Source organism: Monodon monoceros, unplaced genomic scaffold (assembly GCF_005190385.1).
Source record: "Monodon monoceros isolate NGI ecotype Baffin Bay Population unplaced genomic scaffold, NGI_Narwhal_1 Super_Scaffold_9, whole genome shotgun sequence".
Classification (NCBI taxonomy): domain Eukaryota; kingdom Metazoa; phylum Chordata; class Mammalia; order Artiodactyla; family Monodontidae; genus Monodon; species Monodon monoceros.
The window spans coordinates 52,121,515-52,148,770 of record NW_021703786.1 but is presented as its reverse complement, the minus strand read 5'-3'; the positions used below and the strand labels follow the sequence as shown (position 1 = coordinate 52,148,770).

Here is a 27,256-nt window from a genome sequence, read left to right as displayed (position 1 = left end):
TTGAGGAACCACCATATTGTTTTCCACAGTGGCTGTACCATTTTACATTTCTGCCAGCAATGAACAGTGGTTCCAGTTTCTCCATATCCTTTCCAATCCTTTCAGTAGTTATTGATTATTTTTTTAATAATAGCTATTCTCATGGTAGTGAAGTAATATCTCATTGTGTTTTTGATTGCATTTCCCTGATAACGGATGTTGTTGAGCATCTTTTCATATGCTTATCGGTCATTTGTAGATCTATTTTAGAGAAATGTCTGTTCAAGTCCTTTGCCCATTATTAAATTGGGTAGTTGAGGGTTTTTTTTGTTGTTAAGTTGTAGGAGTTTATTCTGGTTATCAGTCCCTTATCAGATATATGACTTGTGAATATTTTCTTCTATTCCATGGGTTGCTTTCTCATTGTTGATAGTGTCCTTTGATACACAAAAATTTTAAATTTTGTTGAAGCCCAGTTTATCACATTTTCTTTTGTTGTCTGTGCTTTTGGTGTCATATCCAGTAAATCACTGCCAAATCCAGTGTCATGAAGCTTTTCCCCTGTTTTCTTCCAAGAGTCTCAACTCTTAGGTACAGGTCTTTGATACATTTTTAATTAATTTTTGTGTGTGTTATAAGGTAAGTATTTGCTCTTAAGTCACACTGACCTAGTTTTCTTGTTCTGTTTTAACCTGGTGTTGGTGTAGCTTTCCATCTTTTTTTTCTTTTCTAGAGCAGTGGCTCTCCAGTTGTAATTTGGAGGCCCCTAGATGTCCTCAAGATCCTTTCATGAGGTCTGCAAAGTCAAAACTATTTTCATGATAATACTAAGACGTTGTTTGCCTTTTTTACTCTCATTTTCTCACAAATGTACAGTGGAGTTTCCTAGATACTGCAGTACATGTGAATTGCAACAAATTGAACACAGAGCAATATGAGAAAACCCAAAAATCTTCTGCTAAATAGACTTGCAAAAATATAAAACACCGCCACTCTTCTTACTAAATTTTTTTGGTGAAGTACAGTTTTTTTTCATAAGACTGTGGTTAGTATGAAATGAGTTTATTGCTGTTTTTCAATGAATTAATAAGTATTTAAAATTTTCTGTTTTACTTTCTAATGTGGTAAATATTGATAGGTATAACTCATATAAACGAAAGCTCTTTGGGTCCTAAATAATTTTGAGTGTAAAAGTTTCCTGAGGCCAAAACATCTTAGAGCCTCTGCTTTAGAACATTTAACAGAGGAAATATGTTCCTTTAAAATATTTTAAAATGCACAGTGATATTTTGCATTTGGTCCTTGACTATTTCAATTTCTTCCTTTTTTAAATCTGTTTCAGTTTCTACATTTTCAGCTAATTTTGTTTTTTTGTATTTTCCTAAGTAGTCATTCATTTTTCTAGGGATTCAAATTATATTTGTAGAGCATTTTAATAATAGTTAAAATGCTTTCAAAAAATCTCTTCTGCATTTGTAATTATGTCTCTTTTTTTTCCCTGATGTTGTTTATTTGCAATTTCTTTCCTTTTTTCTTGATCATACCTGGTAAAAGTTTACCTATTATATTACCTTTTCAAAGCATTACCTTTTTTTTATTGGTCATCCAACTATCTTTTAGTTTTCTATTTTATTACTTTGTTCTCTGTTATTTCCATATAATCTTTCTTTGTTCTTAGTCTGTTCTCTCTTACATTCTTCAATTGAACATCTTTTTTGTTTCCTAAGAAATTTATTAATGGCTGTAAATTTTTCCATAGTCCTGCTTTGCATGTCATAGGCTTTGTTATTTGCCTACCTCATTGTATATTTTTTAAAAAGTAGTTCATAATTTTTGTTTCGATTCTCTTTTTTTAATGAAGGAATCATTTAGGATTGTGTTTTTAATTTCCAGGTATCTGGTCTTTTCCTTCCCACTTGCTATTATTAATCCTAGTGCATTTTGCCTGTGAACATGGTCCATGTGACTTCTGCTTTTTGTAATTTCTTGACATTTTCTTAATGGCTCAATGCAGATTTTGTGACTGATCCATGTATATTTGAAATGAAAATTTTTTCTGTTTTCTTTAAAGTACTACACATACTTGTACTATAACAAACATTTATGTACATATATATGAATATATATTCATGTTTGTATGTATATTTGTGCATTCATTTATTTAATAGACACAAGCAAGTTGGCTGTCTGTCATGACAGTCTTTAAAATTTTTTAAATGTGACTACCTTTAGGTGGGGCTTGTACTCTTTGGTTAGCTATAGTTTCTACCAGTCCCTGTTGATTACTATAGGCTGCATCTCCCTGGCCCGGGAATGAGTTTATATTCTCCGTCCAAACTTAACTGCATTGTTCAAGTCTATACCCTTTCTCACTTGGTATCTATTTGATTTTTCTCTTGAGTATGGTATGGTAGTTTTCCACTATGGTTACAGTTTGTTGATTTTTCTTTTTAAATAAATTTTATTTTTATATGTTTGGAACTATGTTAATTATGTAAAGATTCATTAATATCTCCATGGGTTGTTCCGTTTTTGCCTTGACTTAAGATTTCTTTAAATTAATTTTGCTGGGTTTTTTTTAGCGTGTTCATGCTGTGTCTCTCTTCATCTCTTTATTTTCAGCTTTATTGAATTCATCCATTTGTTCGTTACCTTTTTTTGTATCTCTTGGATATAGCTGTGTTTTGTTCTTGTCTTTTAAATAGGTGATTATGATGTTTGTACTTATTCCTGCCATTTTATATCTCTTGTTTACCATGCTTATTAATCATATATTTCTTGTTTTTTCTTCTGTTTGTTGGATTAAGTTTTTGTTGATGTGGTAATGGTGGTTGTTCCATTTTACCCTTCTCTTTGGGAGCTTTACCTTCTGTTATTTTAATGTTTACCCTTAAAATTTCAACACAATAATTAAACTTAAATTATTCTAATGGTGTTTAGAATAGAATATTCACATCCTCTCTTGAACAAGTCAAGAACCTTAGCAATTTGTTTTTAATTTATTTTATTTTTGGCTGCATTGGGTCTTCGTTGCTGTGCACAGGCTTTCTCTAGTTGTGGCAAGCAGGGGCTACTCTTCATTGCGGTACGTGGGCTTCTCATTGCGGTGGCTTCTCTTGTTGGGGAACATGGGCTCTAGGCACACGGGATTCAGTAGTTGTGGCACATGTGCTCAGTAGTTGTGGCTCTCGGGCTCTAGAGCTCACGCTCAGTAGTTGTGGCCTATGGGCTTAGTGCTCCACGGCATGTGGGATCCTCTCAGAACAGGGATCGAATCCATGTCCCCTGCATTGGCAGGCGGATTCTTAACCACTGTGCCACCGGGGAAGACCAAGCGGGGGCTACTCTTCGTTGTGGTGCACTGGCTTTTCATTGCGGTGGCTTCTCTTATTGTGGAGCATGGGCTCTAGGCACGCAGACTTCAGTAGTTGTGGCACGCGGGCTCCGTAGTTGTGGCACGCAAGCTCTAGAGCACAGGCTCAGTAGTTGTGGTGCACGGGCTTAGTCGGTCCGCAGCATGTGGGATCTTCCCAGACCAGGGCTTGAACCTGTGTCCCCTGCATTGGCAGGCAGATTCTTAACCACTGTGCCACAAGGGAAGCCCAGCAATTTTTTACTTCCTTCCATTTTTCTCTTTTTTCCTCTTTCTCTGTTACCTTATGCTGATTACATTTGAGATTTTAGTTGCATGTATTTTTTTTTAACAGTACATGCTGTTGATTTCTGCTTCCTGCTTCTTTGTTTGTACTTCCATTAGTATTTTCTCAAGTAATTCTTTTAGAGAGTATCTGTGGGTGATAATCTTTGAATCCTTGCAGATCTCCAGATGTCTTTATTTTGCCTTCACTCTTGAAAGATAGTTTGGCTACATACAGAATTCCAAGTTCAAAATTACTTTCCTTCAGAACTTTAAAATAACACTTTGTTTTCCTTTTATATCCACTATTTCCAAATGGAGGCACCTGATATCAATCTGATTCTTTGTAAGTAATTTTCACTCCCAGCTTCCTTCTTAGGTGTTAGGATTTTTCTCTTTATCCTTGGTATTATAAAAATTTCACCAGGCTAACTCAAGCTCCTATGTTCACTATTCTCAATTAAGGGCAGAAATGAATCTTTTTATTTACCTTTTCCAAGAAAGGCAGCATGTAAGGATCACCTGCATTGCTGCTTCTAATGCAAAAACCCCAGTTAATTTATCTTTGTCGTCTTCTGCTCTTTGTATCCCTTACCTCAGAACATGTAGTGCCCTTGGAACCATTCCCATCTTTTCTAGCATTCAGCCTCTGGGCAGTTTGGTTTCTAGTCTTCTATCTTCCTCAAGTTTCTAGTCTATTGAAAGCACCCTTTCTTGTTTTCCAGCATAATTATGGATTTCTTTTCTGTCATTCTAAGGGTTTGGAAGAGGAGGAGGCTGCAGCGTGTATTTTTTTTTTTTTTGACATCTTTATTGGAGCGCAGCATGTATTAATTTGCCAACTTAAACCAGAAACTTTGCATTGCTTTCCTAGCTCTGAGATCTTGAGCAGATTGTTTAATCTTTTTAGTTTTAGTTCCACATTAAAGAAAATCTCTATAATATCTAAACGTTTATTTTAAGTATTAAGGTACCTTAAGTGCCTAGTACAGTGCCTGGCACAGAATAGAAGTATAATAAATGGTAGCTATATTGCTACAATAAAAATGATATCTTCTTTGTGTAGAATAACTGTCATCATTAATCATTAGTCGTCTGAAAGTTACTTGTGCTGTCTCCATGCACTTTGTATTAGACTCATATTTGGTAGCCTGGCTTTTTTGTGACTTTTTAATAGAATCTTGATCTTCATTTTGGGTTGTGGCCATTAGCTAAGAACCATTATATTAGAAAAATTTTCTGTAAAGAAGGCAGTAATGACCATAATTATATTTTTGCATTATTTTATTTGGTTTCTATACAATCTCATTGCACCTTTTTTAGTCATCATTTTTAACTGACAATTTCTAATTAGATGATGGTAAAAGCCTTACTTCTAAATTTGCTGTTAAATAACAAAATTAGCTTTCTGTTTTCTAAAACCATACACATCTTTCTCATACACTGACAGGCTTTGATATTGCCTATTCTAGCTTCACCATAAAAAACATTAAAAAAAAGTTTTTCCTTTATTTTCATGTTGTGTTTCAGTGTGTGCAGTCAGACAGAAAGCAATAATCCCCCATCTTATTCTTGGATTTATCAAAAGCTGAAAATAAAATAGATCAGATCACTTTCTGAAACAAAATTACTTTATTAGTTTAGTAATAATTTGAGGTTACTTTAAAGATAAGAAGCAGCATTTGGGAGGAGATTCATTTCCTGCCTTTGGGCTTTATCTGTAAGAACTACATCTTCAATGTCAAGAGATTGTGTATTTATAACTGAACTCTAATAAAGTCTGTACTGGGGTTTACTGCACACCTGACTTGGTCATTATGATTATATATTAGGTGCCAAACTGTTGCTTGTCTTTTGAAAAAAATACATTACCAAATATATTTCATTAAAATTTGGCCTGTGTGGGGAGGATTACAAGACCATCAACTATTGATTATAAGTGTGCTGGTTATTACCAACATGGTTAATGATGTTCCTTTGGGAAATAAGTGGAATAAAATGTAGTTTTCCTTTTATTGGTGAATTAAGCAATAATTGGAAGAGGTGTTATTATAATAAATGTTTTTACTAAATCTTATAAAATGTTTTTCTACCACTCTTTTTGACTGTGCAACATAAGATATTGAGAATCATGTTCTGAGTTTTTTTTTTCCTTTAATCCTTATCTGTCACTATATGTGGATATTAAAGAACTGTGTTCTTTTCCTTATGAGCGGTCCAAAATTACCCTCTTTTTTACACAACTTTTATGCTTCTCCCATTTTGCTGTCTTGTCATCACAGAGAAATTGTCACATGAAACAGATAAGATTGTTATTTCAGAACAGCATCCTTCATGACATTTTCATCTTTGTGTTGTTGGTGCCACGTGTGTGTATGTCTTTCTGGAACTGTGACATCTCTGACAAGGAAAGAACTGTTAAGCATGTAGTAATGTGCTTTTTTTTAAACAATCAGAGAATTCTTAGTCATACTTCTCATTTCAGGGCACACTCACATTATCAGCCTGCACAGGACTCTTATTTATCAGTTTTCCTCTTCATCCCCTCTCCCATTCCCTTTTAAACATACTGTGTTATGTTTGATATATATGCTTGAATATGTGTGTATGCTTTTGTATTGTGTTGTTTTGAGTGTGTATTTTTTTTTTGGCCATGCCCTCAGTTCCCTGACCAGGGATTTAACCCAAGCCAGGACAGTGAAAGCTCAGAATCCTGACCACTAGACCACCAGGGAGCTCCCGAGTGTGTATATTTTATATATATATGAGCTTCACTGTATTGTAGATCTCATTATTTTCAATTAATACTACATTATATTGTATATACCTAGTTGATTCTAACTATAGCATATTACATGCACCATATTTTATCCCATTCCCCCAGAGATAAACATTTAAGTTATCGTCAGTTCCCTATCATAGCACTATAAAAAACATTCTTGTACATGTCCCAGTAAAAGCCAAATAGAAACCAAAGGGTTTCTTTGGATTTCTGGATCAGAGAGTATATAGATACATTATTTCACTAAGTACTGGCAAATTGCTTTCTGGAATGACTGTACCAATTTGCATTCCATTGGTGGTCTCTATTTCTTCATCTTGTTAACACTTAATAATTTTTCCAATTCTTCATTGTTTTACTTTGCACTTCATTGATTGTTCATTATTAGGCATTTCTTCATTCTTTTCTGTAAATTTCTCATTCATATCCACTACCCTCCTTTCTATTGTATTTCCTGTCTTTTTTTATGGTATGTAATTTGGATAGTAATCCGTTGTTGGTTTTAGACATTGAAAGTCTCTCAGTCTTTTACTTCTTTTGTGGTCCCTATGGTGAGGATTGCTAATTATACACATAAATCTATCCTTCCCTAATGCAATGACAGAGTTTAAGCTGGGCACATAGCTGCTCAGTTAGGGGTTGTGTTTTCTACTTTATCATTAGCTAATTGAGACCACATGACTAATTTTGCCAATCAAACATGGACAAAGTATTATGTGCATTCTTACCTCAATGTGGACTTCTTTTCTACCTTGTCATAAGTTGGAATATGGATAGGTTTATTATTTCAGGCCATGACCCAACTTTCTCTGTACCCTTGTGATAGCTGGAAAGAGCTTGGGTTTCTGAATGACCATATGGAACAGAGAGCTGTCTTGCCAAACTGAACTGTCCCCTTGGTGGAACAATAATCTAGAGAGAAACTTAATTAGCAGTATTTGAGAGCTAATTTGTTATTGTAACTTAAAGTTGACTATAATATAGTGTCCTTTATAGAGCATAAATTCTCTCTCTTTAATATAGTCAAATCAATTATTCCTATATGGTTTGTGCTTAAGAGGTCTTGTTTAAGAAGCTCTTCACCACCCTGAGGCTATCAAGATATTCTCCTATCTTCTATTAGATATATAATACTTTTTATGTATAGGTCTTTAATCCATCTTGAATTCACTCTTTATATATGTTGTGAGGTAGGGATCCAACATTATTTTTCTTAAAATGGACCAGTTCTCCCAGTACCATCTATAGACAGTGTGTGCTTTACCTCTTGATTTGTGGGTCATCTTTATCATGTCAAGTTCCCATATATTCATGAATCTGCTTCTAATCTCTCATTTTATTACAGTTTTTTTTATTATTATGGCTTAGTAAATCTTACTATCTTGTAAGCTGAGTCCTTTATTTTACACCTCTCTTACAAACTTGATTAAACTGTTTTTAGACAATTTAGAGTTGTAAAATTCCTTAAAAATTAAAACTCCAATTTGTATTGGAATTGCCTTGGATTTATAGTTTAGTCTTTAGGAACTACCGATAAATGTGGTATAGTTCTCCATTCATTTAGGCTTTTTAATGAAGTAATTTTTTATTTCATTAATGTTCTATACCTTATCTTCAGGTTTATTCCTAGATACTTCATAGTTTTTATAGCTATTGTGAATGGTACCTTATTTTCAAGTATATTTTCCAGTTGACTGTTCCGGTGTAGAGCAATGCTGTTGATTTTGTAAATTGATTTTGTATCTGGCAGTCTTTCTAAACTCATTTAGTGTAATAATTTGTTTATACCGTCTGCTTTATCTCTTCTAATCCTTATGCTTTTTTTCCCTCTGTTTTATTATATTAGCCAAGTCTTCCAGTAGTATGTTAGACTACCTCAGTGGGCATTCTTTCTTGTCTGTATTTTAAATGAAATACTTCTGACTGTTCCTGAGTAAAGTTTTATTGGAACACAGCCTTGCCATTTACTTATTTGTTGTCTGTGACTGCTTCTGTGAAACAGTGACACAAAACTGTTTGCATGTTGCAAACAGTTGCAACAGAGGCCACATTGCCACAAGTCTAAAATATTCACCATCTGGGCCTTAAAGAGAAAGGCCTACTGAATCCTACTCTAGATCTGTGCTAATATGGTAGCCACTAGTCATAGAGACTTTTAATTTTAAACTTAAATAAAATTTAAGTTTAAAATTCGGTCACTGTAGTTACATTTCACATGCACAATAGCCACATGTGACTAGTAGCTACCATATTGGGCAACAAGTATAGAACATTTGAATTATTTCAGAAAGTTCTGTTGTATAGAGCTGCTCTAGATTTTTAGTTCTGGATCATTTTGGTTATCTTTTTGCTCATTTTTAAAGATAATATTAAGTTTTACTTAATCTCACAATATTCTTATTGGGAATAGTTCCCTTAATGTGTATTTTCAGAGAGAGCCTTTATGTGGCAAATCTTCTGAGACTTTGTGTGCTTAAAATATCTTTACTTTTGATGCTAGTTTATCTGGATATAAACTTTTTGGTTTGAAGTTTTTTCCATCAACACTTTAAAATTACTCCACCCAGTAATTTTAAGAATTACTTATTCTTAAATCTTGTGTGGCTGATGAGGTGTCTGAGGTCAATCTGATCTTATTCCTTTATAGGTGATCTATTCTTTCTTGTTAGAAGCTTTTAGAATTTTTTTTTGTCTTTGATTTTCTTAAATTTCATTATAATGTATCAAGGTATTGTGTATGTATATGTGTTTTATTTATTTTCTGTTCTCTTTGGCATTCACAATCTGTTCAGTTTGACTTTTTATTCTTTAATTCTTGAAAAGCCTCAGTCATTCAGATGTTTCTTTGAATCTGTTTAGTTTATATGTCTTCTTTGTCTTTAATTTTTATGAATGTTGATACTTCTATCTCTCATATCTCTGTATCTTTAAAAAAAAAATCTCCTTATCCCTTCTTCATATGTTCCAGGAGCATTTCTTAGCCTAATAATTCTAGGTCACTAAAACATTTTAGAGCCATATCTTTTAATCCATTCACCCATCTCTTAATATTTTTATTTTAACTGTATTTTCTATACACATTATTTCAAATTGTTTCTTTTTAAAAACTGTTATTCTGGGGCTTCCCTGGTGGCGCAGTGGTTGAGAGTCTGCCTGCCGATGCGGGGGACGCGGGTTTGTGCCCCGGTCCGGGAGGATCCCACATGCCGCGGAGTGGCTGGGCCCGTGGGCCATGGCCGCTGGGCCTGCGCGTCCGGAGCCTGTGCTCCGCGACGGGAGAGGCCACAGCAGTGAGAGGCCCGCGTACCGCAAAAAAACAAACAAAAACAAACAAACAAACAAAAACTGTTATTCTGCTTCATGTTGCCAGTGTCCTCTCTCTTATTTCTGAGGATATGTATTACGGTCATTTAAAATTTATATTCTGTCTCGTTCATGAATCTGGTTCTTTTTAATGTACATTATTCAGTTCTTTTGTCCGTTTTTTAATCTTTAGAAAGATTTTTATAATCCTTATACTTCTCCAATGCTGGATTATTATTTTTCTTTCATGAACATATTTTCCATTGGGATTATCAGCCACATTAATTTTGATGGTAATATGTTTGGGAGGAATGGTAAGGTCCGGAGAAAGGAAGAAGAACCTCAGGGCAGAGAGCCTATGATGTTAATCCTAGGCTTCTCTTTGCTGTATCCACCAGGTAACCATATCCCTCAGGGCACTTCGCAGTAACTACATCAGAGTTGCTCTTTATTTGAGAACAAACTCCCATGGAAGTTTAAAGATTGGGGTGCTGCTCTGACATTACCTCAGAACAGTTGCTTTTTTTGCCTCTGGGGAGACAAAGAACATTTCTGAAAAGCTTTCCATCATCCAACCCCTAAGTTGTATGCCCTATCCTCTTTAACTGTGGTTTGCTACTCTGCCCTCCCTCTGTCCAGACTAGTCAGCTTTTTTTCCCCAGGCATTTTTTCCCCACAGCTTTTATATTTGTTTCTCGTGTCCAACCTCTCTCACCTGTAGAACATCTTCAGAGAAAGAGAGCCTGGCTTAATTTCTTACCAAGAATTGGAAGCTGAGTATGACTAATTCTAAAAATTTTATATATGTGGCTTTTGATTTCATGAGTGTTTATCTATTTATTTTTTTTACTAGTTTTGTATTTAGGGATCACATATTCTGTTGGCAGTGGTAAAGAACATAGTGAGGGCCTGTGCAATGGAAGGAGACTGGTCTAGGAATATTATTAAGTGGTAATTCAGAAAGTAGATAATGGAGATTTCAATAAAAATAATATATATTTTAATGGTTTTCTTGTTCAACACTTTTAACCATCATTATTTGAGCATCTGATGTGTAGAAAATACTGACCTCCTGTTAGTAAATAAAAGGCTGAACAGGACAATCTCTGCTCTAAAGGAGCTTTTTATTGTACATTATGAACATGAATTTATAGACAATTCAAGTTAAAACAAAAATATCTTGACTTCTGGGAGAAGTTAAAATTTCAGAAACTATTAAGGGTGTTTTGTTAGAATTAGGGCCATTTCTTATTGAGCCACCAGGAATAAAAGCCAAATGGAGCATCCAGCCTTACTTTGAGAAGAATTTTGTGTGAGCTCCTATTCTTGTGCATAGCTTTGCCTCTTTTGTTTATTCGGCAGTGTACTTGACTCTAACCACTCTCTAGCTTCACCTGTTTTTGCTGCCTGCTTTCTGTTCTTAAAGTCAGCCTTAAACCATAGTTTGTTTATGTGTTCCAGGAATGATTTGCTTTATATACTTGGACTGTGCTCTTTAGTCTGTCTCTGTCAGTCTATTCATCTGTTGCATCATAATTTGCCTTTGCTACCAGGTTCCTGCCTCTGAATTTGCTCTGCACCTGTCCTCATATGTACTTGGCTTGGCATATTTTGATTCTTGGCTTTGGTTTCTAAATATGCCCTCACTTCTCTTTCTCCTGAGGTTAATTCACTGAGGCTTCTTTGCATCTGGTTTTGTAAAACACCTGTCAACCCTGTCACTGGTTCAAATCATCTCTTCCTCCTCCCCAGTATATGAGTCATGATAACCACAGCTCATTTTATTTTAAAATTATTGTTATTATATCATTTTTTCTATTTAAAATTACCCGCCAGAGGTAAATAGTCCACAGTTTTCAGCATATGGCCTGACATTATTTTACTTAAAAAAAATACCTTTATTGAGGAATAATTGACATATACATGCACTTATTTAAAGTATACAGTTTGCTAAGTTTTGACCTAAGTTTATACCTTGAAACTGCCCTGCAACAAAGGCAGTGAACGTCCATCACACCCAAAAGTTTCCCCATGCCCCTTTGTAATTTCTCCTTTTTGCCCCTTTGCACACACACCAACCCCCAGGCAGCTACTTATCTGGTTTGTATCACTATAGTTTTCATTTTGTAAAATTTATATAAATGGAATCATGCACTGTATACTTTGGATGGGGGTGAGGGGTGTCTGGCTTCTTTCAGCATAACTATTTTGAGATTAACTCATATTGTGTTTCAGTAGTCTGTTCCTTTTTTCTTGCTGAGTAGTATTCCTTTGTATGAATATACTACAACTTGTTTGTTTATTCACTGTTGATCATTTGGATTGTTTCCAGTTTTTGGCTATTACAGGTAAAATGGCTATGAACATTTGTGTACAAGTCTTTGTATAGAGTTATGCTTTAATTTCTCTTGGGTAGAACCTAGGCATGAAATGGTCACATGGTAGATGTAACTTTTTAAGAAACTGCTAAATTCTGGGGACTTCCCTGGCGGTCCAGTGGTTAAGAGGCTGTGCTTCCACTGTGGGGGGCACGGGTTCGATCCCTGGTAGGGGAACTAAGATCCCACATGCTGCACAGCATGGCCAAAAAAAAAAAAGAACAAAGAAACTGCTAAATTCTTTTCCAAAGTTGTTGTACCATTTTACATTTCCACTATTGGTATATGAGAGTTATAATTGTTCTACCTCCTTTGTACAGACATACTGTTGTTTTACCTTTGAGTAAAATTTTATTCTCTTAATGTTTTGCAACTTGTGTTTGCATTTAAATGTTTAATAACACCTGGAGTGTATTTTGATGTTTGTTATAAGGAATGAGGTGTGAGGAAGGTATCAGTTTTAATTGTTCTTTTTTTGTTTTTTTCAAAAGGCTGGATAGTTGTCTCCACACCATTTATTGAATAGTCTGTCATTTTCCCACTGATTTGAAATTTGCTTTCCTAAGGAATTATTTCAAATGAATACACTTTTAGGTTCTTTGTCTATTCAGAACCTATATGTTTAGATATTAGAGAAAAATGTAGAACAAACCAGAAAATTCTCCATTTATGATGCAATAAGGTATTTTTAAGGAGGTAAAATTATGAGGATCGTGTCCTTTATGTGAGATGTGAGTTGTCAGTGGGCGAACTATTATAATAATACTTCAAAAAATACAATTCATATATATCTTTTGGATAGGGAGTATAATTTTTTTGTTTAATTTAAAACCATTTTAAAAACAGCTCTGGATGAAATGAGCTTTCTATAACATACATATCATTCCACTTCTCATCACTATTTCTGCAGTCTCCTAGCTTAGAAACTTTAATACCATGTTCGATTCTATTTTCTACATTCCTTCTATTTCCAAGTTCTTTTTCTTTTAGAATATTGCCTAGATTTACCCTTTCTGTCCACTCCCACCTACCATAGTCTTGTAAACCCTGTGCCCTGAGTCTCCTTCTTAACCGTATTGCATTGATTCCAGATCATTTTTCTAAATTACTTTTTCATTAGCTTAAAAAAACCTCTAATAATTCTTTTTCATCTTTGTATCACTTTCAGAGTTCCAGCTGTTTTCATAACATGGTCTTAGTCCAACTTTAGTACTTAACACCCAAATAGAAGTCATTTGCTATAATCATATTGATTTCTGCATCCTTTGTTTATTTTGTTTTGTTTTTTGGCATGCCACCCATCTTGCAGGATCTTAGTTCCCTGACCAGGGTTTGAACCTGGGCCCAGATAGTGGAAGCTCAGAGTCCTAACGACTGGACCGCCAGGGAATTCCTGATCTCTGCATTCTTTATTGCCATGTTTATGTCATCGTATTTCCTATTGGGGTTTCCTCTATATAATACAATCTATTTATTTATTTGTTTGTTTGGCTGCATTGAATCTTAGTTGCAGCACGCAGGATCTTCGTTGTGGCATGCGGGGTCTTTCATTGTGGCTCGCGGGCTCTCTAGTTGTGATGCACAGGCTCTAGAGCACATGGGCTTATTTGCCCTGTGGCATGTGGAATCGTAGTTCCCCAACCAGGGATCAAACCCACGTCGCCTGCATTGGAAGGCGGATTCTCAACCACTGGACCACCAGGGAAGTCCCCACAATCTTTTTTCACTGTTACCCATCTTTCTAAATTTGGCCTCATCCTTCTTCCTCCATAGATGATTCTTTGATTCTCTCAGACCATGATTTTCCTTTCCCTGAACTCTAATACTTATAGTTTGTTTCTTCACTCACTGTTCCATCCTTGCCTTCCTCCTTGGACGTATATGGTATGTTCTTGCCTATTGTCTGTGCCTGAAAAGCTCTTCTCCAGATCTCATTGTGACTTGTTTTCTCATCTTCTACTGGTCTTGGTTCAAATTTTATGTTCTCATTGAGACCTTCCTCGAAGATCCTATTTCAAATTCAATCCACTCCTGCCTCTACTCTTCTTTGATTTATTTTTCTGCATAGAACGCAACATATCTGACATAAATCTTGTCTGTTTATTGTCTGTTCCCTTATAAGCTCATTGAGGGCAGGGGTTTTTGTTTATAATTTTTCCTCCAACATCTTGAATAGTGCCTTGAACATGGCATATGCTCCATAAATATTTAAATGAATGAATAAATGCCATTATGTTGGTATTGATTGCTCTTTAGTTGTATAAAAGTATTAGTTGTTTAATTGTTTCCTTAACTAAATGGTAAATTCTTTAAAAAGTAGAGTATATTCTGAACTCTTTCTTGGTGTTGGCATAGAGTGACCTAACCAACATTAAATACTAACTGGCTGAAGGTGTGGAATTAGAAATTTTGACCACACAAAGGCAGATGGCACTTCCTATTCTGCAAAATTGGTCAAGATACTAAGCATAATTAACTTTCAGTTCTGAGTAGGATCTTAAAGATGCTTTTGTTAATTAATAAATTAGAATAACTTCTGTTTGCTTAATCAGAATAACTTCTTGTTATATAAAAATACGTAGTCATTATAGACCAGTAGAAAATACAGAAAAGTATGAAAGAAAAATTAAAAGTACTGTTAATCCCATCACTCAGAAGTAACCACTGTACACGTTTGGGCAGCAGCTCCATAATATTTTATAGTATATTTGGACCATAATTTATTCAGCTGTTTTCTTATTGTTGAACATTTCAATTTTTTTTTAATGCTCTGGTGCTTTTATTTCAATGACATATTTCCATAATGAGGCTTCTTGGTTGAAGAATATGTATGTATATTTTAAATACTAAATAGATGTGCAGGGCTTCCCTGGTGGCGCAGTGGTTGAGAGTCTGCCTGCCGATGCAGGGGACACGGGTTTGTGCCCTGGTCCGGGAAGATCGCACATGCTGCAGAGTGGCTGGGCCCGTGAGCCATGGCCGCTGAGCCTGCTTGTCCGGAGCCTGTGCTCCGCAATGGGAGAGGCCACAACAGTGAGAGGCCCGCGTACCACAAAAAAAAAAAAAAAAATGTGCAGTATCATTTTAGATGGTCATATTGCATTCCATTATATGAATAAACCGTAATTTAACCATTCTGCTGTTGAATCTTAGAGTGGTTACCAGCTTTTTGATTTTACAAATTCCATTATCCCGCAAGGCATTCTTGTACACATTTGAGATTATTTCCTAGGGATGAATTCTTGAAGTGGAATTGCTGGATCAGAAGCTGAGCAAGTTTTTAAAGCTTGTAATATCATACATAGAAAATGTGATAGTAGTGGAAAATACAACCATAAATTGAACTTATTTATTTAACAAATACTTAATGTGCCGGTCATGTTGCCAGTTTGTGAAGTTACAGAAGTGTTTAAATAAGATGGACAATGTCCCTGTCCTTATGAAACTTTTAGTCAATAGGGGGTACAGCTAAGTAAAATGACAACTTCAGTGTAGAATGATAAGTAAAATGAGAAGATATAGATGTACCTAGGAGGGTACAAATATCTAACACATTCTTTGAGTCAGGGAAGATTTCCTGAAGGAGGCCAAGACTAGAAGGATAAGTCACTTATCCAAGCAGAGGGAGTTAGATACACAAAGTCCTGAAGTGGAAAGAGGACATGATGTGTTCAAGAGAATGAAAGTAGCTAATTAAGAATGGATCATAAACACTGTAGTGTATACAGAAGTCTAAATAGAATGTTGTATTTACATATACAATACATGTATAATGTTATAAACCAATGTTACCTCAATTTAAAAAAAAAAAAAGAATGGAGCATAAAAAGACAGAGAGGAACTGATAAGAAATGAGCTTGAGGGAGTTTAAAGCAAGGCCAGGATCAACTAGGTCAGATACTTCTGAGAAGTCAAATAAGATAAATATCAAAACTATGGATTAGGTTTAACAACAAAGGTTTTAGAACAATTTCAATGGAGTGGTAGGGACAGAGGCCAGGTTGCGCTGGGGTTGAGGAATGTTTGTGGATAGAGGCAACAAGGGTAGACCACTTTGGCTCTTATGGGATGCCAGGATTCTTACGGTGGCTATAGGGACAGTGGGGTCGGGGGAAGGGAATCTTTGTTTTCATGTAGGAGAGATTTAAGCATGGGTCCTGACGCACAGGTTTTTAGGTTTTGTGAGAGGGAGTTATAGGAGTTCCTATTTGATGTTTCTCTTCAAAGATGCCAATATCATAGGTGTCATTTTAAAAGGGAAAACACAAGCCATAGGGGAAAGATATTTGCAACCATAAAAATAAGAAAAGATTACTGTCCAGAGTATACCAAGAACTCCAACAAATCATTAAGAAAACAAGAGAACCCAAATAGAAAAATGTACAAAAGACATGAATATGACTAATAAATGTATGAAAAATATATAAATTATATGAATATATAATTCAGCCTCAGTAATAAGGGAAATGCAAAACAAAATCATTTTATGCCCATAAAATTGCCTAAAGAATAAAATGTTCCACAATATAAAATGTTCACAAGGATAGAGTAGTGGGAATTTATATACGGTAGGTGGGAGTGTGAATTGGTTAGACTACTTTGGAGAATAATTTGTCAGTATTTAGTGACGTTGAAGATATATCTCCATACAGTGTAGCAGTTCTCCTAAATGGTTACACATGTGTATTAGGACACATGCATAACAATGTTCATAGCTTCTTTGTTTGCAAAAACAAAGGAAACCCAAATAAATGTTCATCAGCAGAGGCATGGATACGAGTTCAGTTTCTGTAAAGTAAAACATCATTTGGAGAGGTATACTGTAGAAGGAGGTAAGATACTCCTTCATTCTACTAGAGACTCTAGCTGGGGCTGACGTAAAGACAGATGAGCAGGAGAAAAGCATATGAAGTTCTTTTACACATATATTGGAGCCCTCACAAGAAAAAATGAAAACCCAAAGAAGTGAGTAGGCCTAAGTGCTTATATAGTAGGTTAACAAAGAGTAGCAATTGTGGAAAAGTAAAATTTGGGGGGAGACGAAAGAGTTATGCTAACAATGTCTGTTTGTATAGATGTCTCCTGGCTTTGACTCCCCATCTCTGGTGATAAGAATTTTTCTAACTCCTAGTACAGGGAAGGCACCTTTCACATGGGAATTTTATCTCCTGCTTTTAGGAAGAAAAAGGAAGGTCAGAGTGTCCTTGTATCTGCTGTTTTTCAGGTGTCTTTAACTCAAACTAATCAATATGCCAAAGCAGCATATTTTGGGGTAGCATGTCCTGAGCCCCTTCAATATCTATGTAGCAAAACTATTTTTAAAAAAATCAAGGAGGGGGCTTCCCTGGTGGCGCAGTGGTTGGGAGTCCGCCTGCCGATGCAGGGGACACGGGTTCGTGACCCGGTCTGGGAGGATCCGGAGCGGCTGGGCCCGTGGGCCATGGCCGCTGAGCCTGCGCGTCCGGAGCCTGTGCTCCGCGACGGGAGAGGCCGCGGCAGTGAGAGGCCCGCGTACCGCAAAAACAAAAAACAAAAACAAAACAAACAAAAAAATCAAGGAGGGGTCTTCCCTGGTGGTGCAGTGGTTAAGAGTCTGCCTTCCGATGCAGGGGACATGGGTTCGTGCCCCGGTCCGGGAAGGTCCCACATGCCGCGGAGCGGCTGGGCCCGTGAGCCATGGCCGCTGAGCCTGCGCGTCCGGAGCCTGTGCTCCACAATGGGAGAGGCCACAACAGTGAGAGGCCCCGCGTACCGCAAAAAAAAAAAAAAAAAAATCAAGGAGACTGTAAACAAAATGCAGGGTGGAAAGGGTAGGAGATGAGATCAGGGAAGGATATATAGGAACTTCAGGTGTACTGATAATGTTCTGTTTGTTAGGCTGGATAATAAGTTCATAGGTGTTATTTTTTGTGCAAAATAATTTTTCATAATAGTTTTGAAAGGTGGCAGTAATCTTAGGTAATGTGTGTACAGGGAGTTGACAAAAACTAGGAGGTTTAAAAAGAGAGGAGGCCTGGATATAGTTGGTAGAGAAAGAAGATAGACTTGACTAATGAAAAAGAAGAATTGGTAGGTAGCATTAGGGCCCAATTACAATTAGAAACTAAGAAATTACATTTTACGGAAGTGCTTGGCAGGCCTAATATAGACAGCAGATGGTTGGATTGATTCAGGGCTTGGGTTTGTCAAATGAGTAATAGAAGATAGGCAGCATAGCAAAGGAGTTAAGATTATTGGCAAGAGTAGTTGAAGATTTACTACTGTAAAGATTCTAATAGAAAATGGAAGAATCAAGGGATTAGGGGCATCCATAGGATCAAAGAAAGGATACGGTGGAAATAAATGATCAAGAGAGCTACTGTATTTCATTGAATTGAAAACATGGTAGGTTGCAGTTATTTTATGTACCACTAAGAAAAAAAGAACACTGTCAACTAAATATGACAGTCTTTCCTGTCACTTAGAATTTTAATTGTATATTTAGTACACGATACAATATTGAAAGGCTTCTTTTAGTCTAAATTAGATACAGATTTTTAAATTTAGGTTACTCTTATACGTACATAAAACAAAATATAAGCAAAATTAATTGGTTAAGGAATTCTTAAAACTTTTTCATATCTAGTATTTTTTGGACTCACTTTTTCACTCAGACAATGTTTTTCCATGCTATATCATTCTCTCTGACATCAAACTTGACGTTTATAAGGAGGGTGTTTGGAGGTGGTGAAGTAGGGCATGTTAAGTAATAATCCCAAATGGGAGTCAAAAGTAAATTATCTCCACAAAATGGCATAATTTTAAGAAATGCTACATCAACACTCAGTGATGCTCATTCTACAAGTTTTGATGCTGATACTTTTTAATATTCACACATGCAAGCAGTAGTATCAACTAAAGTATTAAGAATACCTCTGGGGCTTCCCTGGTGGCGCAGTGGTTGAGAGTCCACCTGCCGATGCAGGGGACACGGATTTGTGCCCTGGTCTGGGAAGATCCCACATGCCGCGGAGCGGCTAGGCCCGTGAGCCATGGCCGCTGAGCCTGCGCGTCAGGAGCCTGTGCTCCGCAACGGGAGAGGCCACAACAGTGAGAGGCCCGCGTACCGCAAAAAAAACCCAAAACAACAACAACAACAACAAAAAAGAATACCTCTGGTTTGACAGTAATTCGATGATGCCACTGGTTGTAAGGTGTATTCAGATTTCAGCAATGTTAAAATGTGAAATAATGTACATCTTATGTTCAGTGAAATATAGTTAGAAGAGTAGTGGTGGTTATCAGGTGGGTTGCACAAGTTTATAGTTTCAGAGCTGGGGCAGTTGCAGATAGTAACAAGAGTGACCGTGAGAGAGGGTGGCTGAAGTAGAGAGGAAACAGTCATTAAACTGCAGTCAGACAAATATATGACTAAAAGGGAGACTTAAAAACCTTTAAAACATAAGTGGAGACGAGGAAAACAAGGTTATTGTTTATGCATTATCTGGGATGATGATGGCATGCCAGGGTGATGGCACGATGTAAAGTAGAGAGGAAGACTGAGCTCAAGATGTCAGAGATAGTAAGTAATAAAGGGTTCATGAATTGAGAGAAGAGAGGGGTAAGGGTAACATAGTCATATAGCATGAGCTCCAAAGGAACAGGGATTTTTACCTACAGTGTTTGAGACTAGAATCAGGAGGAGAAACAGCCTCCTCATCTGAAGTACGGGGTACATGAGCCATGAGCAGCCTCAAATGAAAGATGTCTTTAGGGAAAAGCCAGGTTTTAGCCGAGGAAGTGAAAGAGAAGGTCATCAAAGAGGATGAGGATATGGGGAGGTTTGAGTCAAGGTAAAATACGCAAGAAGCAGTGTGGCCATAGTATGAGAGGGAATGATTATTGGGTCGCTTCTTGAGTAGTGAACAAGGACTAGTAGGCATGTAGCCTTAAAGTTTCCCCATACCATTAAATGTTGTTGAAAACAGATTTTCAGTTGACTACAAAACTTCCTGTTGAAGAGTATACACTTATTTAACCAATCTTATTTTGTTCAAAGTTTTTCACTAATGTGACTAGATATCCCGTTATATAACACAGTGAATATCATAGTACCTAAATCTTTTTGTGCATCTTCTTTTATGTCCTTAGAATAAACTGTAAGTGGAATTACTGGATCAAAAGAAATGGATATTTTTCAGGCTCTTTTGATACATTTTGCTAAATTGAAACTATTTCACATTTTCACAATGTAGGAGTATATCTTTGTTCATTACCTTGCCAGTATTGGATGATATAATTTTTAAAAATCTTTACCAATTTGATAGGTGATAAAAGTTAGTATTTTCATTTTCATCTTTTTAGTTATTGGTAAGATTGAACATTTTTTCATATAGTTAATGGTCATTTATATTTTCTCATTTCTAAATTTTCTGTTCAGAGCCACATCTTTTTCTGTCTTGAGTTTATATAATAAAAATTTTCTGTATTTTTCACAACTCTTAAACAGGCTTTGTACTTAGAAGAGTCATGTGAATGTGGACAAATAAAGCCCATAATACAGATGACTGTGTTGTAGGACCTTTAATAAATGATCTGTTGCTAGGTTTAAAGAAAAAATAAAGAACAGGAATTTTTCATTTCTAAGTTCGAAGAGCACAACAGAAGATTGTAGCCATAAGCCATTTAAGGAAGGATTGATTCTTTTTTTATATAAATAAATAAATTAATTATTTTTATCCTTTTTGGCTGTGTTGGGTCTTCGTTGCTATGCGCGGGCTTTCTCTAGTTGGGTCAGCGGGGGCTACTCTTCGTTGTGGTGTGCGGGCTTCTGTCGTGGCTTCTCTTGTTGCGGATCATGGACTCTAGGTGTGCAGACTTCACTAGTTGTGGCACATGGGCTCAGTAGTTGTGGCTTGCGGGCTCTAGAGCTCAGGGTCAGTAGTTGTGGCGTATGGGCTTAGTTACTCCGCGGCATGTGGGATCTTCCTGGGAGAGGGCACGAACCTGTGTCCCTTGCATTGGCAGGCAGATTCTTAACCACTGCGCCACCAAGGAAGCCCAAGGAAGGATTGATTCTTGAACTGTTTTTTCTTGTAACTGAGATCTGTTTTGGGTAAGTGGATAGGTAAATCTCTTTTTTCAGAAAGAAGCCCATAGGTAATTTTTTTTTCCCTTTGTGGTTTATTAGTTATGGAATAACAGATTAGTTTCTGTAAAAAAAAAAAATCAACCCTTTTCTGAATTTTCATTTAATTAAAAAAAGTTTATGACTGAAGAAAGATAATTTAATAATATAAATAATGGTCCAGTATCTGTAATTTTTCCCCAGTGTCATTAAACTATATTTTGTGTATTGATGAAGGAGTTCCAGTAATACATACAGAGCCGTTTCTCTTCTGATTGTTACCACAGCTCAGGAGGCAACCCAGTAGTGATGGAAGAAAGGTGTTGCACAACCATGTGCTTTCTCTTCCGTTTATCTGAGCTAACTGCAAAGGTTTTTAAAACAGTCTCCCACTTAGTCATGTCATATCTGACTGCAATTTAATGAAACAAAACACTAGTAAATAGTTTTTATTCTCTACAAGAACAATGGAGGTAATAAAGACTAAGAAAATCCAGTTGCAGTGTTCTCCTTAATTCTGCAATCATGGTGCTTATACTTGATGATCACATCTTTACCCTTTATAATTGTGTGTGTGTGTGTGTGTGTGTGTGTGTGTATGTGTGTGTGTTTGGAGAGAGAGAGAGAGAGAATTGTTGTATATATAAAATGGACGAGATTTTTATATTCTTTTTCTTCATGTTCATTTTTTATTTGGAATTAAAGCTAATGTGAGTGTACCAACTCTTATATTAGACATAAAAAATTAAGATGTTGACCAAATATGGCTCCTCCTCCACTTTTAGTGCTATACACGTACTGGGTGCTCCGAACATGTTTGTTCAATTAAGTTCAAACATTTTCAAGGAACTACTACAGGTTTTTTAAAGGATATTTCCCTGACATTTTTGGTAGAGAACCTAAATATTTTGAAACACCAGTGTAATACAGTAGTTTTTACGCTTTTAGGACAGTCAGAATGTTTGCACTTCAGGACTTCTCTGGTGGTCCAGTGGTTAAGACTCCGTACTTCCACTGCAGGGGACGCAAGCTAAGATCTCACATGGTGTGTGTGACTCCCCCCCCAAAAAAAGTTCGTATTTGACCCAATTTATAAATTGAATTTTTTTAAAATTTAAGATAAAGCCCCTTTGTCTTCCTAAATTTAAAACTGATCATAATTTGTGGTTTTATTAGAAGGCACCATTAATGAATACTCTTATTGCTCTGTGAAGTGGTCTTCAGACATAGAATTAAGATAATTGCCTACCTGCTAATTTGGAAACTAATCAGCTAATGACAGTGTTGTGGTTTGGTCACATTCAACCTCCATCATCAGGTTTTTTTTGTTTTATTTTTTAAATATTTATTTATTTATCTTTGGCTGCATTGGGTCTTCGTTACTGTGCGCAGGCTTTCTCCATTTGCAGCGGGCAGGGGCTACTCTTCATTGTGGTGGCTTCTCTTGTTGCCGAGCATGGGCTCTAGGCGTGCGGGCTTCAGTAGTTGTGGCACATGGGCTCAGTAGCTGCGGCTCGCGGGCTCTAGAGCACAGGCTCAGTAGTTCTGGCGCACAGGCTTAGTTGCTCTGCAGCATGTGGGGTCTTCCCGGAGCAGGGATCAAACCTGTGTCCCCTGCATTGGCAGGTGGATTCTTAACCGCTGCGCCATGAGGGAAGCCCCCATCATCAGTTTTTAACAGCTATATTTCCTTAGGTCACTTGCAGGCTAGAACATTTTGTGGCAAGAACTGAAGTGTTTTGTAATATGTGTACTAAGCAAAATACATTCCATTAAAATAATGCTGAGTGAAAAAAGGCTAGTCTCAAAATGATTCCATTTATTTAACATGTTACATTCTTGAAGTAACATAATTATAGAGATACAGAACAGATTAGTGGTTGCCAGTGATTAAGGTTGGGAGCGGGGAGGGGAGGAGAGGTGGGTATGGCTATAAAAGGGTAGCACTAAGGAATATTGTGGTGATGTTACAGTTAAGTATCTTGTTTGTGGTGACAGTTACACGAAACATGTCATAAAATAGCATAGAGCTATACACATACACAAATTTTGCATGTAAAACTGGTGAAATCTGAATAAACTTTGTGGTTTATACCAAAGTCTATTTCCTGGTGTTGGTATTTTACTCCAGTTATGCAAGATGCTCACATTGGGGGTGTGCTGGGTGAAGGACCTTCTTGTACATTTCTTTGCAACTTCCAGTGAGTGTATAATTATTTCAAAATAAAGTTTAAAAAAATATACTTCTTTAACAAGAACTCCCACCCCAAACGGGGCAGTTATTAAAGGAGGATGTCCATTCATTTGGTCATTCCTTGCTATCAGCTCCCATCATCCAATGATTATTATAGCAGCACAGCAGAGGACTCTCTCAAAAAGAAGAGTTCTTTCTAATCTCATGCTTTGGGGCAATGTATTTTCATTTATAGTTGCTTGTAAAACCACTCTTAGTTCTAGAAAACCCATTTCTAGTTCTGCCATAGCTCCCATGGCTAGTAAAGGATTCAAATGTTTGCATCCTCTCTTTTCCTTGTTTTGGTGTACTAAGTATGAAACGTTAAGGAATCTTAACACACAAAACATGTACAGCCTTTTAAATATTCAACAGGATAGACTCTTCTATTTCAGTAGATGCAAATTGAATCGTATTGTCCATCTTCAAGTAAGCCAATCTTATGTTTATTAAACACACTGATAAATATACTATAAAGTGGAACGTAGTGTACATGCTTTTCTGGTGAACACTTTGGTTTAACTGTAATACTCCAAGGGAAAAAAACTTATAACTACTGTTTTCACATAACTTAATTTTAATTTGTTTAAATATAAACATTTTTTCAGCCCAAAATGTTCTTAAATATGAGCATAGTAATAATAATGGTAGTAATGATAGCTAACCTTTACTGAGCACTTGCATAAGCCAGATACTTGCCAAGTACTTTTTACATGTTATCTCATTTAATCCTCAAAACAACCTTGTGAGATAGGTACTATTATATAGATGAGTAACATATCTGAAATAATACAGCTAGTAAGAGAGAGGGAATAGTTTGAAAGTCAGTCAGATTCTTGAGCCTACACTTTTGACCGTCATTCTGTACTTCCCCCTTACGCCATGCAGTATAGGAACTCTAAAGTTAGAGGCTGACGTGTTGGCAGTTATTACATATTTTAGTTGTTTTATTCATAGGGCACATGTATGAAATCTGTTTCTTCTCTTGCTGAGTTCAATAAGGTGAAACCTTCCCTGACTTATGCAGGACAACCTGCTTTTCTCATTTTTATCTTCTCTTGCATATCCTTTTTCATGGAAACCAGACTAAATTAAAAGTTGTCTTAACATTTGTATTGGTATTTTAATTTAAGGATATCTCTTAAAACTTAGAAAGACTTGACCTTTAAAATATAAAATCTTATTGCTCTTGTGTTTAATTTTACCGGTTATTTTGTCTCCAGTATGAATCTAGACTACAGTTTCTTATGTTTGTTATGTAGAAGATAAGGATTAAAATGTCATTTAATACACTTACTGATTTTTATATAGGATCACTATTACTGAAACAAAAGTTTTATTGCTACTATTTTCATTTTTAGTTTTTTGTGTATATGTATTTAAACAGGTTGACATTTTAGCCATCACCACTAATAATCATTGTTAGAGTTCCTTTAGCTAGAAAACTGAGACATGAACTTCAGAAGGAGACAGTCCTCCCTGAGTTTTTCAGCATAGGTTCAGAGTTACCTCTTCATCCACTGATGCTCTTGGAATTCCAGGGATATAAGTTGGTGGATAGGATCTGTAAAATCACTGTCTCCATATGTTATCAACCCTGTAAGTAATAACAACTGATGTTTTTCAAAGGCCAGACTTCATCCTTCTAAACAGCTATAAGCGTGAAAACAAAGTCTCTTGAGATATTTCAAAGTATATATCACTTTACATTGGAAGGCCCTTCCCAGTCTGCCTTTTCTACATTATATAAAAGTCTAAAAAGTCACAGGCTTGTGTTTTGTTTTTTCAAGTTCAGTAGTTCAGGTTGAAGCAACCAGTTTGAAAGTAACAGCCTGTGAACTGTGACTGACTGGAGGAGAGGTGGGAAACAGTAATAAAAATAAGTGAAAGTCCAGCATTTGGGGATTTACTCTTTTAGTCAATCCTGAGGACATTACTGACTCAATGATCAAGAAAAATATATTTAGTATACACTAATTAGAAAGACTGAGACATAAAAACGCATTGGAGGGAATTCGCTGGTGGTCCAGTGGTTAGAGCTTGGTGCTTTCACTGCTGGGGCCTGGGCTTGATCCCTGCTCGGGGAACGAAAATCCCACAAGCCGTGAAAAAACAAACAAAATGCATTAGAATTTCATGAGATACACTTACTAGAATATTTAATATTTTCATGTTTAAAATTTATATTCTAATGAGTGAATAATGTGTCATATTACATAACAGGGACATTTGAATTAAATGAGTAAGACATGTAATACACAAGTAATAAACTTAGCATAATAGCACCTGCTCTATAGATGTTAGCTACTATTATTATTCTTGTTATCAACATCTCTTCCTCTAGTTGGAGTCAATTTACTATAACCTAAAGTAAACTTAGTCTCTGCCTGTACACTTCTTTTAATTTATTAAGTAAGTGTTCTGTTATTATTGTCTGGCCTTTGTGTATTAACTTTATTCATCTGCATGGTCATAGAAAACTAGAAATAGTTTTATTTTGTTCTGTTTGTTGCCATGGAAAACAAAGGATGCACCAGTTGATACTGCATAGCTGGAAACAGCAAATGTCAATAGGCTAGAGAACTATAATTCATTAGTAGTCTTTTTTTTAAGATATAATTTACACACCATAAAATGCACCCCTTTAGTGTGTACATTTCATTGTTGGTTAGTATATTTACAAGGCCTTATACTTTTAAGGGAACAGTTTTTCCTAAGTGTTCTAATTATATTTCTTTTCTTAGCTGCAAGTCTTTACTTTCGCCCATGTGGTTACTACTTTCTGTACTCTTCTTGTCTTCTCTGAAATTCCTTTTGATTGAGGTCTAATGTCATATCTCTTTTGGGAAGGCTTTCTTTTTTTTTTTTGGCAGTACGCGGGCCTCTCACTGTTGTGGCCTCTCCCGTTGCGGAGCACAGGCTCCAGACGCGCAGGCTCAGCGGCCATGGCTCACGGGCCCAGCCACTCCGCGGCATGTGGGATCTTCCCGGACCGGGGCACGAACCTGTGTCCCCTGGCTGGCAGGCGGACTCTCAACCACTGTGCCACCAGGGAAGCCAGGGAAGGCTTTCTTGATTCCTTATACATTTAGTCTCCTGCTCTGTTCTCCTGCAGCCCTTTTTTTAATCCCTTTGTTATATTGCCTATCACATTTATATTGTGATTATCTCTTTTAGTTATCTGTCTTCCCTTTCAGACCATTTATCTCTCAAGCACAGAGACTGTTCTTGTTTTTCTGCTGTCTTCAGGAGCTAGAACAATGTCTGTTATGGTAGGCTTTTCAGTACATATTTATTGAATGATAATAATGACAGATAGTCCTGGCTGTCGCTGAGCCTTCAGCATGTACTAAGAGTTTGATATACTATATTCAGTGGTGAATATTAAAATAATGTGCTTTTTGTTGCTGGGAATCATACCATTTTAGTATTGGAAGGGACCAATTTTCCCCCACTCAACACGCGCACATTCACATATGTACACAAAGCAAATTGAAATCCATAGAAGTTGAACAACTTAGTGGTGAAGCTGGGACTGAAAAACCCATGTTACCTCATCTTGTCCTGTACCATTTTATTTTCTCTTACACCCTGATGATTTATAATGAAGATTCATTCCTTTCCTAAAGTTTAGGGTGAAGACCTTGAAAATGTTAATTTAGTTCATAATATTATCTTTCTGTTTTTAACCATAAGTAAGGGACTAGTTGCCAACCAGAATACTGGAAAAGAAGATTTAAATTGGTTGAAACAGTGACAGCATTTTCCTGTTTTATAGACCTCCGTGAGTGAAAGCCTTCAGAGAGAAGCTGCTAAGAAGCAAGCAATGAAACAGGTA

General features: G+C 36.4%; 1 protein-coding gene across 3 annotated transcripts in view; it reads left to right on the top strand.

The window, feature by feature from the left end:
* The window catches only part of NSRP1 (nuclear speckle splicing regulatory protein 1), a 66,180-nt gene that overhangs the window by 22,849 nt on the left and 16,075 nt on the right, over positions 1–27,256 (top strand). For all 3 annotated transcript variants that reach the window (XM_029211445.1, XM_029211447.1, XM_029211446.1), the window contains one exon: positions 27,197–27,253. In XM_029211445.1, the coding sequence (XP_029067278.1) occupies positions 27,197–27,253 (57 nt within the window). The remainder of the gene's footprint in view (positions 1–27,196; positions 27,254–27,256) is intronic.